Source organism: Peromyscus maniculatus, chromosome 2 (assembly GCF_049852395.1).
Source record: "Peromyscus maniculatus bairdii isolate BWxNUB_F1_BW_parent chromosome 2, HU_Pman_BW_mat_3.1, whole genome shotgun sequence".
Lineage (NCBI taxonomy): Eukaryota > Metazoa > Chordata > Mammalia > Rodentia > Cricetidae > Peromyscus > Peromyscus maniculatus.
In genome coordinates, this window is record NC_134853.1 from 90,797,028 (window position 1) to 90,813,587 (window position 16,560).

The 16,560-nt window shown below is 39.7% G+C and overlaps 1 protein-coding gene across 1 annotated transcript in view; it reads right to left on the reverse strand.

Moving 5' to 3' along the window:
* Brinp1 (BMP/retinoic acid inducible neural specific 1) overlaps positions 1-16,560 on the reverse strand; it is a 182,411-nt gene that overhangs the window by 133,424 nt on the left and 32,427 nt on the right. Inside the window, exon 2 of the mRNA XM_006979572.4 lies at positions 1,777-2,044. Coding sequence (XP_006979634.1) covers positions 1,777-1,994 — 218 coding nt within the window. The 5' untranslated portion in view covers positions 1,995-2,044. The remainder of the gene's footprint in view (positions 1-1,776; positions 2,045-16,560) is intronic.

Sequence of the window (16,560 nt, forward strand, 5' to 3'; positions counted from 1 at the left end):
GCAGAACTATTACTGTAAAACTTCAAATTATTAGTGGGACAACTTTCACATGATTGGTATTTTCAGCTAGTTGAAAATTCAAAAGTCACTCATTTCCAGGAATCAGGATACAGAATGGCTTGGCTACTTTCTATATCAACCACTTGAAAGGCCTAAGGTTCAAATTCAGGCTTTGCTCTTTATAGGCCAACATTTTCCTTCTACCATGCTTTCTTATTTTAATTGTCTCAGCAATATTAGCATTTGCATTTTCTTTCTGGACATTAAGACAAAAGTTGCAGAGTAGTTTTGGCATTTCTTCAATTAAACTACAGTACCCATTTGTGTTTATGATAACAATCATATAACAAATGTAAACCTGAACATCAGTGACATCAATGGTTATTATAATGTGTGTGCAAGTGGGTACACACGTACATGAGTATATAATACCGGAAGAGATACCAGTTAGTTATATAAACAGTTACATAATTTCAGTTAAAAAAGAAAGAGAGGAATACATTCTAATTGGAAATGGTTTATAACTAGTGAGGAATAAATCTAGCATTTTTTTAGATATGTCAAGGATATTATAGTTAAGTAGAATATGGAACCAGGAAAAGTACATAAAGAAAATACTTCTGGTGGTTGAGGATCAGAAAACAGTACTGCAAAGTACAGCACTTATTGTCCTGAGTATTTTGAACTAAAATTTATGCCATCATCTCCTGCCTTTCTCTCTCTTATCCCTAGTTGTCACTCATATCACCAAGTAGAATTCTCCCTGAAGTTAACTTACATGTCTACAGCTAGATTCTAGTAGCCCAATGGTTATGAATCCTCTTCCCCAAAAATCTCATCAGCAGGTAATAGTAGCTCACAAGACAGGACACACTAGCCCAGATAGATTCTATCAAAAGCTGTCACCTCTTGTTATAGTTGGATGCTCTGAGAAACAATTTCTACCATCTGATGCATTTTATCTACACCAGTCATTTCCCGCTCATTTTTTCTCCTTGGAGTTCTGCTAGGAGTTTTTTGTAACTCAGGATATTGCAAAAAATTCAGTCATCTATCCCTTCCCTATGTCTCCTATTTTGCATGACTACTACCATGTGTATGCAAATAATTCAAGTTTTTCTCTTTTTAATCCATCTACTAGACACACACAATGTAGACACATTTACTGGACCTTCTTAAGGTCATTCCTGTACAGAACTTGGTCCCTTTTGATTGGGTAAAATTATAGTTAAGTTAGTAACCTGCTCAGACTTGTTTTAAAAAACGGTACTTCAGTGACTGTCTCTACTTCCCCTCCCCCAAATTCGTGAATATATTTGGGTAGAAAACTAGATTCACTCATAATACTTGTAAAACAAGAGGATTATCATGACTATGGATACAGGTAAACCAAGGATTAAATCCAAGTTCTACCAGTTTTGACATTGTTTCTTTGGGAACCATTATTTAACCTAGTTTAGAGTCAGTTACCTGTGTAACTGAGTAAAGCAGAGGGGAAAAAAAAAAACCAAAATCTACATCAGATGAATAGAAAGTATAGGAGATAATAAAACAAGCATCACCTCTAGTACACAAAGTACTCAAAAATTACTGGTTATTTGGACTCATCATATTAATACTTTGTGCAACATTGAGTACATTCAATTAACAGCCTATAACAAGGTCATAATCCCTTATCTAAGAGTCTTCTCCACACAGTCAGGTCTCAGACAATGCCTAGTCTCTCCAAAGCACAACGAAAATGAAAAGCAAAGGCTTTCTTAGCCTAAATCATACCTGTATATTTTATATCTGGTTGTAAATCCTTGACGGTGTCTTTCCACAAAGGATAGGTAGCTCCTGGAGTGGTGGAAAGGCCCCCTGTCTGAAATAAGCCAATCAAATTCCTTGGAGACATGTTGGTCTGTCCCAGCTGGCTCCTGGTGGGAGGGCTGCACTGAGATACGGCCCCATACAAACAGGAAGTAGAGGAGCTCAACAAACCTCCAGTTCATGCTTTTCTGCCGGCCTTTTTCCTCTCATTCTTGCTCCATTCTGTGGAGTCCTGTAGAGAAACGAATCAAGGAGACAGAAAGGAAAGAGGAAGGGGTAGGGGGAGAGAGAAAGACAGTGAAAAGAAAAACAGGAGGTTAACATATCTTCATCAATAGGTCATCTGTAGAATGCTTTTATGTTTATAAAAACATTGGCGCTTTGTTAAAAGCAGAGGAGCTGTGATGACGGGGTCACATGGTCTTACTTTGCTTTGCTGTTCATATGCAATGTGAAGGCATACAAACTGCATAGGCTATAGAGTACAATTTCCTTATATATAAAGAAAAAACATGTCTAAGGGCCTTTATCTCAATCCTTGTGTATTACAGATGTCCAGATGTATGTGCTTTAAGAGTAAAAGAAAAAAAAATGCAGTAACAGAGTCTAATACATGCAGGCCAGGTTATGGGACAGAACTAATGTTTGTTCCATACTCTGCCTTAACTAAAACCTGCTCACTACTGAGATTTGATGAGTAGGAATGCCTTTTTCTTCTTTTATACCATAGGTAGGAACACACTGAATATTTATTTTTGTCTGGTCGGTCAGTTAAATACACCAAGTCTTAAGATGCTCTAACAACTGTCTATTCGGTGGATACTTTAAGACAAAGAACTCTTACAACAGGTGAAAGTCTAAATTCTACACAGCTCGGTAGAATGTTTCTGGGTACTCAAGGAAGTTTTTTAACAGACTATTGATTTGTTGGTAATTTTGTGCTTCAGTATATCCTAATCTATGGAGAGAACACTAAAGATCAAGGGTTAGGGAAGTGGGTAGGTCTTGCCAACCTCTTTAGTTGCACAGTGTCACAGCACAGTGGCATGATATTGGACAAAATTTTGAGTTCAAGAGAGATGTTGGGTGGGCAGATTTTTTTGTTTTTTGTTTGTTTGCTTACTGAACAGAACAGAAACAAATCACAGGAAATATCCCACTTTCAGAAAATTTAAAAGCTTAGTATTGTCACCTCGTTGGTAGTCATTACTAGCCTAACAAATTGATGCTTTCCTCAACATTTTTTTTCTTTTTTTCTAAATAAACTTGCCACACTCCATATGGTAAAGACAATACATATTTAAGTTGCATCATCTATAAACAATCTTGTTTCAGGCAAGTTATTTTGTTTGCCTTCTTTTCCTCATCTATAAAATGCAATTAATGAGGATACATGCACCAAACCTAACATGGTGACTGAATCACACAAGGCAGAGTGCTCCCTCCACCCCTCAGCACAGAACAGATACTTAATATGTGATATGTAGCATAAATGGTAAGGAGAATGGTCAGGATCATAAGGATGTTAGTGTTGTCAGGCCTTGAGATGGTAGAGCACTTACTGAAACCATTGACTTGACGTTTTCAATTATCTTCTAGGAAATATTTTTGTCACCTTTTTCTTATGTCTAAATGAAGGCTCATTTAGCCTTGGAAGCCACTTGAGGTCATGTCCTCAGGGTCATTTATCTTTCTCTATTCCTTTAAAAAGCTGTTGTCCTATTCTGTCCACCCAACTCTATTTGCTCATTTTCTGAAAAATCTTTGTTAGTGCCAATTGTCTTGCATTATACCTCTTTGTTTTATATCTGTCTTGTTCACTGGGCTGTGAGCCTTTAACTGGAGAGAAGCTTTAGAAAGTTGTTTCTTATCTTGGCTGGCCATATAACTGAACAGTCACAACCCCTCACTAGACCTCAGATTTTTATGGATATCATTTAAAAATATAATGACACACATTTTGTGAACTGTAAAACCTATACACATGATTAAGTATACCTAACTTGGTGATTCTCCCAGTTGAATATGGGAGGTCAGTAATGCTAGGAAAGAAGAAATCAAAGAGGGATACATGTTTCTGTACAACTATTTCCCTCAATGGCTCAATTGCACCATTTTATAATGAGATGCCACAAAAATCTGCCTGTTGTTGCAAGCCCCAGCTGTCAGGGTGAGGGAGGTAGGCATGTGTGCCGAGTGTGAGATGGAAAAAAACTGAGGCCTGAAGTTTTGTTCAGAGCTAAAACAAAGCTCTACATGTTGAGTATGGAACTGTATCAGCTACAGCTGCCAGGATTGTCTGCCAGAGCCCACCAGCGTGGCAAGCAGGGTGTGGGAACAATTGTTCTGAGATCCCTGGAGTGAACTACAACAAGCTGGAATTACAGTGTGCTACCCATACAGACTTGCACCAAGCTTCTGCTGTGAGTGGGTGCAAATGTGAGCCTGTGAGAGAATGTTTAACTGTTACTGTGAAGAAACAGAATGCAGAGCATTGCAGCTTGCAAAAGGTTATATATCTAACACTGAATGGGGTGTGTGTGTGTGTGTGTGTGTGTGTGAGAGAGAGAGAGAGAGAGAGAGAGAGAGAGAGAGAGAGAGAGAGAAGAAGAAGAAGAAGAAGAAGAAGAAGAAGAAGAAGAAGAGAGGAGAGGAGAGTTTTCAGCCTGTAATCCTAGGAGTAGCTAAAAACTGACTAACCCAGTTCCTCACAAATAGGTGTCATTATTGCCCTAGGGACATCTTCATTTATCACAACTTCACAACTAAAAGGATACTCTTGATATCTGATGGACAGAGGAAAGGGTTGTTGCTAAACACGCCAGCATATACTGGATATCCCCTTACAATACACTGGATGAGAGATATCAATGGTTCAAAACTGAGGTTCTCATACAATTCATTTTACCCATGATCCCAGCAAAGTACAATGACTCCTGTCTTTTAGCTTCTATTAAGCAGTTCTACTTTCTGCCTTTGTCTTGACTGAGTAATGCACCCACAAGCCTGTTGGTTTGAATGTCTGTGATAATCTACATTACAGGATTTTGTGAGGTTAGAATACATTTCTGTTGACTTAGAAAACCATAGTAGGGCTGGAAATACAGTGCAGTGGTTGAGAGCTTACGTAGTATGCATTAAACATTGGGTTCAATCCAATTGGGAAAAAAGGAAAAACAAAAGGAATAAAGGAGAGGGAGGTAGGCAAGTATCTACCAATGAACCACATTCTCAGCCTTGTGAAAGCATGAGAATCTGAATTCAGATCACCAGCACACTTGTAACAAAAACAAAACAAAACAACAGTAAAAACAAACAAGCAAACCCTGATGTGGCCATATGTGTCTTTAAGATCAGCTCTGAGAGGCAGAAACAGAAGGATCTGAAGGCTTGCTAGTCAGCCGAGCTAGACAACCAGTGAACTTTCAGGCTCAGTGAAAGATCCTATTTAAAAAAGCAATGTGGCCATAGATACCCAACTCCACATTCCTATGTATACCGAGGAGCTTTCTTCACTCTGCCTCATGGCTCAGTCAAGACATTGTCCACATCCCTTCTGCTTTCAAAATCAACAAACAATACACTACAAATCGAATCCCCTGTGCTCTGGGAACATGGCTGCTGAGCCACAAATCTTAGAGACAGCCCTCAGAATCGTCCTCAACGAATTTGTGAATAGTTGATCTTCTAAAAGGTTCATAAAGGGGATTCCTACCACTGGGGTTTACAGCCTAACAGTTCAGGGCTAGTTGTGGGCCAAGTGCGGCTCTTAATCCTCGTGACCTTCAAAGAGTTGCAGGTACTGCTGTGTGATACACTAGTTGACCCAGAGAGCTGACACAGGCCGAAACATAAAGATCATTTGATTCCCACGGCTGAACTGGGATGTTCATATGCCTGCAATGCCATGAAGTGAACTAAATTCCGCACCTACACAGTCTTCTTTCTAATTATACTCCAAATTATTTACATAAGAGGCACACACACACAAAGAAAAAGATAAAAACAATGGGGTCCTGTCAGCCAGTACCAAGTTCATTCTCTGGAGTATCTACATGGATTACAGGGTCAAGGCGTACATTCTGGGCCAGAGTGCAGGAAGAAATGTCCCTACTCCTGCCTCAAGATCCTCTGAGGACCTGGGTCAATAATTACATCTGATGGCAGCACATAGCCCCTGATGGCTCCAGCTGAGCCATTCTGGTGATCACATCAAGACTTTTACCCCCAAACCTGGGTCTTCAGACAAAATGTCTCACTGATAAGAAGAGCTGCAAAGCTGAAAGTGCTTGGCTGTGTTAATTAACTCCCCTGAGTCTTGGGTTTACTGAAACTTTTAGAGTACAGATAGGGATTGAATGGGATGTTTTAAATGAGGCTATTTTAGCTTTGGTTTCAGCTGAATGATACAACCATTGATATACTCCCCACATTCTGAATAGAGGTCTGTGACCACCATATCATACATACCAAAAAGGCAGCCAAAGTATACTTAGAAGGATTTTTAACCTCTCACCCACATCATAGCATAAAATGTCTTTAAGACTAGGAGTTGGATTTGAGTGGAAGCTGACAGTGCAGAGCCATCCAACCCACTCGCTAAACTCCTCAGGGGGTGAAAAGGGGATAGAACTCCTCCACCTCCAGCTTTGACAAGAACACTCAAACAGCACGCTAAATGTGCCCTACAGCTTAGGGAAACATGGTAGAGTGCTGCCTAACTCATGCCAGAGAATTCTAAAAAAAGAATGCTAAAGAGAGGAGTTAAAAGAGGCAGGCTGAAACCCAGCAGAAGAGCAGGGAAATGACTGCCTAAGGCATGGGTGAAAGGAATGTACATCCTCCTCCTTCCCATGGATTAGAGAAGGGCCACATGCTAGAGTAAGTCAGGGGAGGTTACCTAGCATCCTGATTCAGAGCAGGGATGAGTCCAATTCAAGGAAATAGAAATGGGGCTGCCATTTTCCCAGAGTCTAAGGAATGAGCTACAGCCATGCAGCTGCAAAGAGGTGTATCTGCCCACATCAAAACAATCAATGGCAAGAGAACTAAGGGGAAGCCAAAAACCTCAGACACTACACAAACGTTGCTAAGGACAGGTTCACACTGCAGGACATGGTCAAGTACCAAGCTAGCCTACACCACAGCACCAATGCTTGCTGAGGGTTCAGAGCACCAAAATCATGTTATTAAAGAGAAGTAGCTATGGAAGGGGTTTCTGTCTTCCTTATTTGTCCATTCTTCACCAAACCTTGTGTCCTAAGGAAATCAAGAAGTCTGACAAGTTCAGCAAGGGAGGGAAGGCACGGTGATGCTGCAGGGAACAGAAGACTCTGTACAGTGAAATTTCTTCTGCTAGTAAAATGATTTATTTGTGGTAATATTCTATATTATAATGAGATATTTGTCAAAAAGAATGGGAACATTAAGCACCAGTTCCAAAATCGGCCTTGCTTGAGACCATCAGTGCCAGAGTCCTGGTTCCTGATCTCTGTCTTTGCTCCATATGAGGACCTCTGCCTTAAAGCTGTACACATGAACACTACCAAAGCTGAGAGGAGGCACTTAGACACCTGGTTCAGACAACTGGACTAAGAAGTTTGCCCCACCCCCTATACCTCAGCCAGTTTCTGTGGAAAGTCCTTTGAAAAGGCCCCAGACAAAGAGCTGAACATTGTCCTACTTCCTAGGACCCATCCTGTAGTAGAAAACTCCTGGGGATTCTACTTTTCTCTAAAACTCACCCTCCCTGATCCAGGAACTTAAGTCTTTCAGACACAAGAACCAAAAAGCCACTGGTGTGGCTTTGGTGGCCCTTAGGTTCCCAGGACATTAGCTCCCCAAACTAAGCAAGAGTTGAAAAAGTTTCCATCACTCTCAAAATCACCCCAATATTCCCATATTTTTTCAAGATTAATATTTAAACAAAGATTATACATAAGAAATAAAAGTGAACTGAAATGTTTTTTAACGTGTGTGTGTGTGTGTGTGTGTGTGTGTGTGTCTGAATGTGACACACATATATGACACTGAATATAAGTAGATATCAGAGAACAACCTACAGGAGTCAGTTCTCCCCATCCACTATGTGGGATCTAAAGATGGAACTTAGTTCACCAGGTATAAAACCATGCACCCTTACCCTATGATCCATCTCACCAGCCCAACAATTATTTTTAACGTAACTGTAAAATGTCCAATCTTGTCTGAACTTTTTTCAAGATATCAAGAGAAATCTCATCACAAAACGGATTTATACTGTGGGAGCCAAGCATCACACAGATTTGTTTTTGTTTTTTTCCAAATCTTACCCTATATATCCTATTTAGCCAAAGTAAAGGTTTTCACATAAAACAAAACTCAGAGCCCACTTCAGTGTAAAAGCCTAATTAACTTAAATTACAGTTTACTAATAAAGACATACAAGGTGAGAAAAAAAACTATTAGAAATTCTGTTAAATATGTCTGTGGGCAGTTTCCAAGTTTCACCTCAAATATCCAATTGTCATAAGCCACCAATGGCAGAGGAGTGTTGAACACAAAATCCTGTGGCATGTAGAGCCTGCCCTTTTACAGATAAAGGACACTGTGATGCTTCGGTCTTTATATATGCCAAGTGATACATAGCTGAGGTTTATTTGATCTGATTATCACTAAAGCAATGGGCATGTGGCTTAAAATTAACCTCCTTCCTCCAAAAGAACAACTGTGGATTGGCAATAATTGGAGAAACTCAAGGCAAAGTGAACAAGAAAACAGCAGAAGACGACAGAGGGCCAGCTACACTACAACAGTATGCCAAAATAGTATTATCCGATCACATTTGCTAATAGCTAGATAGAGCCACTCCAGATATTCAGGAAGACAAGATACAGTGTAGATTTACATTCACATTGTTAATGCTGATCTCCACTTAAGCAGCTGTTGAAAACTAAAAAAAAAAAAAAAAAAAAACTAAAAAAATTGACAATTGAGCTAATGAAGTGATACATGTAAAAGTTATAGGAAAGTATAATCTCACTTTTTTGGTTGTGAAGCTTTGCTTCTAATGGCTGTGCCCCAAAGACATTTTTTAACTAAATGTTATATTTATTGTGAAAATGGTCTAGAAACCAATGGGATGAGTACTAATTATTATAATTTGTGTACTTGTATTAATTGTTAAACATTTTATCAGCATCTCTAGAAACTCTGACAGATTTCTCAAATTTAAAATATTCCAGACTGAACATACCATTGCCTTATCAAGCACGGCCTTTTCCTTTATTCTCTGTCTCAATGACCCACACAATCTCCTAAGCCCTTCCTTTGCAAAGCTTGGGGACTTTCTTAACTTTAAACCACCATCTCTAGTTCCCATCAACATACATTCTTTCATATTCATCCAGTTGATTTGCCAATAAAGCTTCTTCCTATCATCTCAGTAAGCTCAGAGTGATCCTCCTGCTCGTTTCCTTAGAAATGCATCTTCTCAAAGTACATTTATCCTTTTGGAATCTTCCTACCACAAACATTCATGAATCTCTTTCTTTCTAGCCTGAGCACTGCTTACCAGTGGAAAGTATCTATACATCTAAGTACAGCTAAGCAATGGCACCCCTAATGGAATGTACTAAACCATTTACCCTTTGATTCTCTTCCCCCTTAAATTTACATTCAACAATCTGCTCCCCATTCCACTCAATTCTCACCTCAGGGGCATGAATGAAACATTAAGACCTACATGACTCAATGTTTTTGCTTGTGTTGGTTCCTCTCCTTGCTCTATCCATCCCCACACCACAGGTTTATCACAGACATGATATTCATAGACACGATAAACGTAGACATCATAATATATTTTAAAATGTGAATGAAAGCAAATCAAATACCATTGAGCACGTGCTACAGCTACATGCCCTGTCAAATGCTTTCTTATTTCCCATACCATAAAATCTACAGAACAAACCTATCAATGAAATAAATAACAGTATATCTATATCACAGACCACAAAACCCAGGGTCCTTTACAATGTAGTTTTTCTTTTTCTTTTCTTTCTTTGTAGTTTTTCTTTTTCTTTTCTTTTTTTTTTTTTACTTTTACAATGTCTCATGTTCTAAAAATATCACATTGTACAAAGCTGTTAGAATGTAAGTGGATCCTAAGCCAATTATTTGTACTATGGCAGAGGGCTTTAATATATTAATCTATGAAAGCAAGCCATCCTTAGCAGTATTTTTTGACAGTCACAAACTGTCACAAATGTGCTGTACAGATGTTAATGAAGAGAAAACGTGAAATCTCTAGCAATATTGAATCTAGAGAAGATCACTAAAATCCTGACAAAAAACTGAAGTATGTAGACTTTTTATGTGATTTATGTGTATGTGGAATTCTTGTGATCCTAAGTATTACTTTTCAATTTAATAATATATTCATAAGTGAAATGTAGTATTGTGTAGTGGTATTGTGTTCCCCAAAATGTTGTGCACACTAATAAACTTATCTGGGGTCAGAGACAGAACAGCCACAATATTAAACATAGAGGTTAGGCAGTGGTAGCACACCCTTTTAATCCTAGCATTCCAGAGGCAGAGATCTACCTGGATCTCTGCGTGTTCAAGGATATAGCCAAGCATGGTGACTCAAGCCTTTAATCCCAGAAAGCAAGCATTTAATTCCAGGTAGTGATGGTAGAAAGCAGAAAGGTATAGAAGGCATGAAGACCAGAAACTAGAAGCATTTGGCTGGCTAAGCTTTTAGGCTTCTAGCAGCAGTTCAGCTGAGATCCATTTGGATATGAGGACTCAGAGGCTTCCAGTCTAAGGAAACAGGATCAGCTGAGGAACTGGCAAGGTGAGGAAGCTGTGGCTTGTTCTTCTTCTCTGATCTTCCAGCATTCATCCCAATACCTGGCTTGGGTTTGTTTTTATTAATAAGACCATTTAAGCTTCGTGCTACAGTATTGTTTCTTTCATAAATATTTCATTTGAGCCACATTTAGAAATGGAATGATCTAAATTCCTACATTTTGAGCTTTCTCCCCAGGTTATCAGCACTCTCAGCAGGCAATCTTTCAAAAGAGTAGTGAAATTCAGAGTGTTTTTCTGGGCTCATCCATTGAAATGCAGCAAGTATCTATTGAGTTCATGCCATCCAAATAGGCTCTTAGAGACTGGGACACAAGCCGGAACAGAAACAGGTGATTTCCAGAAAAGAAACACATGGAAGGGATCGTTCAGAGAAAAGACAGAGTATGCCTACACAGCCTCTGGCCCCATGTCTTCCAGGATGTTTCCTGACCAGGAAAGAAGCATGTGAAAAAGAATGAAAGAACAGAATTACTATGGAAGCAATTTTAAAGAATGGAACTCCAGACAGTGAAGCAAGAGCCAACTGCTGCCCTTGTCTCCTACTTCATATCTATCTGTATTTAAAGCTGGCAACCTTCCTTTATCTCCTTCTGGGTATGCTCAGTACCTGGAACCGATCGTGCGGTAGAAGCTAATCAATATTTATTGAGTGAATGAACTGCACAAATCCAGAGCTAGGATCACCCCCATGAGATCATAGTGAACCACTGACAGCTTTCAAACAGAAGAGTCCTGTTAATGCTTTAGTTTTGCTTGGTTTAACTGTAAGGGATACTGGAAAGATTTAAAGGTGATGGTTAGGTAAAAATGGAAGAAGCTAATTAAATAGATTATATTATATATGGCATGAACAAACATCCTTATTTTGGAAAGATGAAAGAAAAGAAGAAAAACAGCAAGGTTTGGTGGGTGGGTAGTGGAAGTGAGGAAAAAGCAATCTGTGGTGACTCTTAGGACTGGATTGGTGACTAAAATGATGATAATAAGTAGCAAAGGCAGAGGATCAATAAGTGCCTGGGAAATACTCAATTTAGAATTTCCAAAAGACAGTGGGATCCTTTTATACAAATGGAAAGAGATGCTAGTATTAGAGGCAGAGAGTGTTGATCACTGTGTTCTAGTGGTGGTTAGCACTCTTGGCATGGATGAGGTCACCCAGTGAACCCCTGTGCCTCAAGAGAAATGAAAGCAAACAATAAGCAATGCTCACACTTCAGCAACATGAAGAAGGAAAGAACCCTATGAAGTACATTGAGAAGAGATTTCATAAACTCAAGGAGAAGCAGAGATGTGAAGAAAGTGAAAATTGTCAAGCTTTAATAGCTACAGAGTTGTACAACATAAAGACCAGAGAGGCCTACTGTGCTTCAGGGCACAGAGGTTGTAAATAGTTTCCAATAGCCATTAGAAACTGAAGATTCCAAAGACATTGAAGCATGAGTAGGAGGCAAGGGAATAGACATAGACTAGTATAGACTTACCAAGTGAGGAAACAGCTAAAGAGTGGCTGCCAAAGTTCTTCATTCTACCTACTAGCAGTGGGATGCAAGTAGCAATGGGAGAAATTTCTTCTCATGGAAAATGTTTAGTGGATTTTATAAATTCATAAGACAGCTATAATTAAAGAAGGAAATTATTAGTATGGGAGACAAAAGAAAAAAAAGCATTGATTGAGGAAACCATATGAGGTCTAAGATTGGAATAAAATGCCAAAGGTACTGAGTAATTAAAAAGAAAGATGAAAATGTTCATGACTTTAGGGATCCAGACTGAGATAAAACTGTAAAACAACTGCAGATCAATGAACTGAGTGGGTTTTTTTGTTGCTGTTTTTTTTTTGTTTTGTTTTGTTTTGTTTTGTTTTGTTTTTTAGTAGATAAAGCAAATTAGAGAATGCCTCTTAAAAAGGAAACGTTCTTAGGGAGCTGACATTTAATTTGGCCTCTAGTTGTTTAAGTTAGGATTTGACAGTTGAAAGAAAAAGAAAAAAAGAAAGACTTCCAGGTCACAGGACCAGAATCATTTGATCACAAAAACTCACCTACTATGTACAAACCAGTAAATCAGATATTGCGCAGATAGAGGAATGAGTTAAGAATAATAGTACTCCTTCCACAGAGGTGTACTGAAGAGCAAGGAAGTAGAGAGGATGCTGAAGATGACAGCCAGCACTACAGAGGTATTAATATTAAAAAGAAAACTGTTCAATATAGAAACAGGGTTCTCTGAATCCTGCCCCATGTTTACTCTGTTCCTAAGATTCAGTATACCAAATGAATAAAACACAAATAACATACAAACACCTGGCACAAAGCTGCATTCTTATGAGAAAGCACTATCACCTTTTCAAGTATATGTATACCAAGATGCAGGGGGTCTATCTTTCAGTATGTTCGCCATCATATTAGAGTCTGTACCATATTAATGATGATGACAGAAATAACTTATGAACACAATGAATTGCATCTGTTGTGCCAAAATATTTACAAGGCTATATTGCAGTTTGTCTCTGTGATGGGATATTTTGTGCTAGGTTGCTTGTTTTTAAGAATTATTTTCATCCCCCCCACCCCATGTGTATGTATGTGTGTATGTATGTGTGTGTGCGTGCGTGTGTGTGTGTGTGTGTGTGTGTGTGTGTGTGTGTGTTGTGATATGTGTAAGTTTACACAGAGACCAAGAGAGATCCCCTGAAGCTGGCTGATGTCACAGGCAGAGGTGAGCTGCCACATATGGGGGCTGGGAACAAAAATCAGGTCGTCTGGAGGAGTGGCAAGTACCCTTACCTGCAGAGCCATCTCTCCAGTCTGCTAGGTTGTTTGAATGTCCCCAAACCATCATCCCTCCCCATCATCAAGCACTTTGTCAAGGAGTTTTAGAGCCCTGAAAAAGATAGAACCCATCCTCTGCCATTGTGCTAGCTTCCTCCTCATTGTCCGGCCTGCTGCACTCTTGTACAATACTAAACTGCTCATCCTATTTTCCTTGAAAGTGTCAGCTTACACAACTCACTTTACCACCTGACAATTTTTCCTGTGCTACTGTACTTCTGGTTTGCAAACCGAAGTATTATCAGGGAATTAGAGGACAGCCTAGCCTACACAGAAAGACTAATTAAGGTAAACAACTGAATAAGCAAATAAGCAACAATAAAATACTGAAGCAAGACCAAAATGAGCAGAGAGAAACAGGAGTAACCTCAGGGATACTAAAATCAATGCTGAAATTTAATGCAAGGAGTACTCAGCTGCTTGGGTGCCTTTAAGCTTGGGTTCCTTTGAGCTCATGCAGCATGGGAGAACCAGCCAATCTCTGCTTTTAAAATATACATTCCCTCCAAATGTCATCAGAAAAATTTCACCAGAATCTTTATATAGTATCAGATTCTTTCATTTTACTAATGACAAACTGAGGCCCATTGGAACATCTTTGGAGGAGAGAAGGCTGGTCCTGAAGGAGTGGCCTATAGGAATGCACTGAGGTTGTCTCCTGCCATAGGCTGTAAATACTCAGCCCAGCCTAATCCATCTGTGCATAAGAAATAAAGCTTGAAGGTTTTAAACCAGAAAGGAACAAGGTGTTTCATTGGGAGCTCAAGGTGAGGGGAAAAATGCATATTTTGCATGAAAGGACCCTTAATCTTCAAAACATAATCCATTTTCATACCAAAGCCCCTTCAAGCCTAGGAAGTCTGCTGAGGCCTCAAGTCAGGGAAACAGCTTGTGTTTTGCAGATTAGGGGTCCTTTGACCCAAAGGATCCATTTTTGTGAAACTCTGAAGAAGAGGCCTGGTCTATTTCTAGCACTCACTCTCCCTGATGGAGACAGCCCTAAATGCATTCTGAGGACATGACTGCTTCCCTGCTGAGCATGCCACACAGTAGGGAGTTAGATGAATGGAAGGGCTCCTCAAAGAGATCTTTTGCCCCAAAATAACATACCTGCTTCCTTGCCAGGATGTCCCAAATGCTCATTATAGAATAAATACACCTTTGATATATTGAAAGGTCCTTCTCAAGGAAGAAAGCTAAGTTAATAACAGAGAGCTGCTGGAGTGGGTGTAAACTGAGCACCTCAGGACCAGAAGGCACACTACCCTACCCCATTCCCACAGCAACACACCACTGCTAGCAAAATAGGAAACTGAGTTCCCAAGAATATCCTAAGGTCACATGCCTAAGATTACACAGACATTCATGTGTGCTCTTCCTAGATCTTACCTTTTCAGTAAGGGTGAGATGAAGCTTTAAACAGGGTCATTTGTGGAACATAAACCATAGCAAGGCTTAGCTAACACAGAACTAACCTGAGCTAGGATGCTTGAATTCTAGACCTATTCCAGCAACCATTGGAAATAGTAGACTTGGATCAACTGATGTCATTAAAAACTTAGAACTTGATTTCTGTCTATGTATTGTTACTTGAGTCTTTAAGGTCAGAGTCTGGGCCCAGGAGACCTAACAAGTTAGGCTTGGCCACTGGTCCTAAAGAAACCAACTAAACAGATAAGCATTAGTAAAAGCAGAGAAGAATGGACTCAATGTGGCTACATGGGCAAGAGTAACAAAGAGGTCTGGTGACCTCCCAAGTCCATCTCTGGGGACTTGAATAAGGTTTGGGTTTAAATAGAAGATAAGTAGTCATGTTAATTAATCTACCATAAGTGTGGTTTCTCCTGCATGTGAGTCTGACAAGTTGTCAAAACTGTGTGAATTTTTTTTTTCTGGAGATAAGTTCCTTTGAGTTGTTAATAAGACCCTAGCTTTCTGCTTTTCCTTCTGAGACTCCTGGATAATTCTAATTTCTTGGAGTCCAATGCCTCAAAATTCTGACAATGCAAAGGAAAGGCATGAGTGTTCCTCTTTATAATACCTTTACTCATGAACTTTACAGTATGACTACAAAGGTCATCTAAGGTGTTCTGTTGTTATTATTGTGCTGTGCTTTTGTTTCAAGCTTAACTTTGTCTCAGGCTGTTTCTATGCTGATAGAAGGAGAAAATCTTTGCGCATTGTTTACCAGACAGAGAAAAAGAGAGTACACACACACACACACACACAGTGGTGGGGGTGGAGGGCATCAAGTGAGCTCAATCTTGGCTCGCCTTGGATGAGAGGACACGGTGCCAGACAAAAGACATCGAGTCTGGGGAACTGAATGGATTTGATTTGTCTAAGCCTTAAGAAAGCAAATATTACTGAAATGTTGGCTGACCGCCACTGACTTCCAAACAGAAATGGCTTCCAGATATACTGTGGGCACTCGGCAGGGTCTGTTAGAGTGAGTGATGGGGTGGCCGTGCACTGCTGAAAAACAGAGAGAAAGATTATAATGTTCTCTTGACTGAGACTAGCAGAAAGTGCCAGCACAAGAGGAAGAGAGAAGGTACGAGTCTCTCCCTAAAAGAAGGAACCTCTCCCTAAAAGACTCAGAAAATGGGTGCAATCCTCATTATGGCCTCTGGAAATGGCTGAATTAAGGCTGCCTGAACCAACTGACACCAAAGGAAGGGGTTCTGGGGTTAGAAGACCCAGGCCCATGTCCCAACTGAGTCTTAGTTCTTCATGTGAGCACAGCCTTCCCATGGAGTTCAGTTTGTTTATAGATGGATAGCAGCTGGAAATGCTAAACAATCCCCAAAGACATTTCTGTCATAGGTATGTTGTAGTGTATCATGGCCAAGTACTAGTGACTTCCATTTCTTGGGTGCATTTTAGGTATCTAACTGGTTTTAATATTTGTGTGTACTAATAAGGCACTTCTCATGTGCTAGGCATTATGCTTTGGAGGTGACTGATTCCTTAAATCTATAGTCTGCATTCCATAAGGTCATCCTTATCCTCAGAAGGTGGCAAATGGTTCGAGTTCACGCAGTCTAGTTGTGTCTTTAGGAAG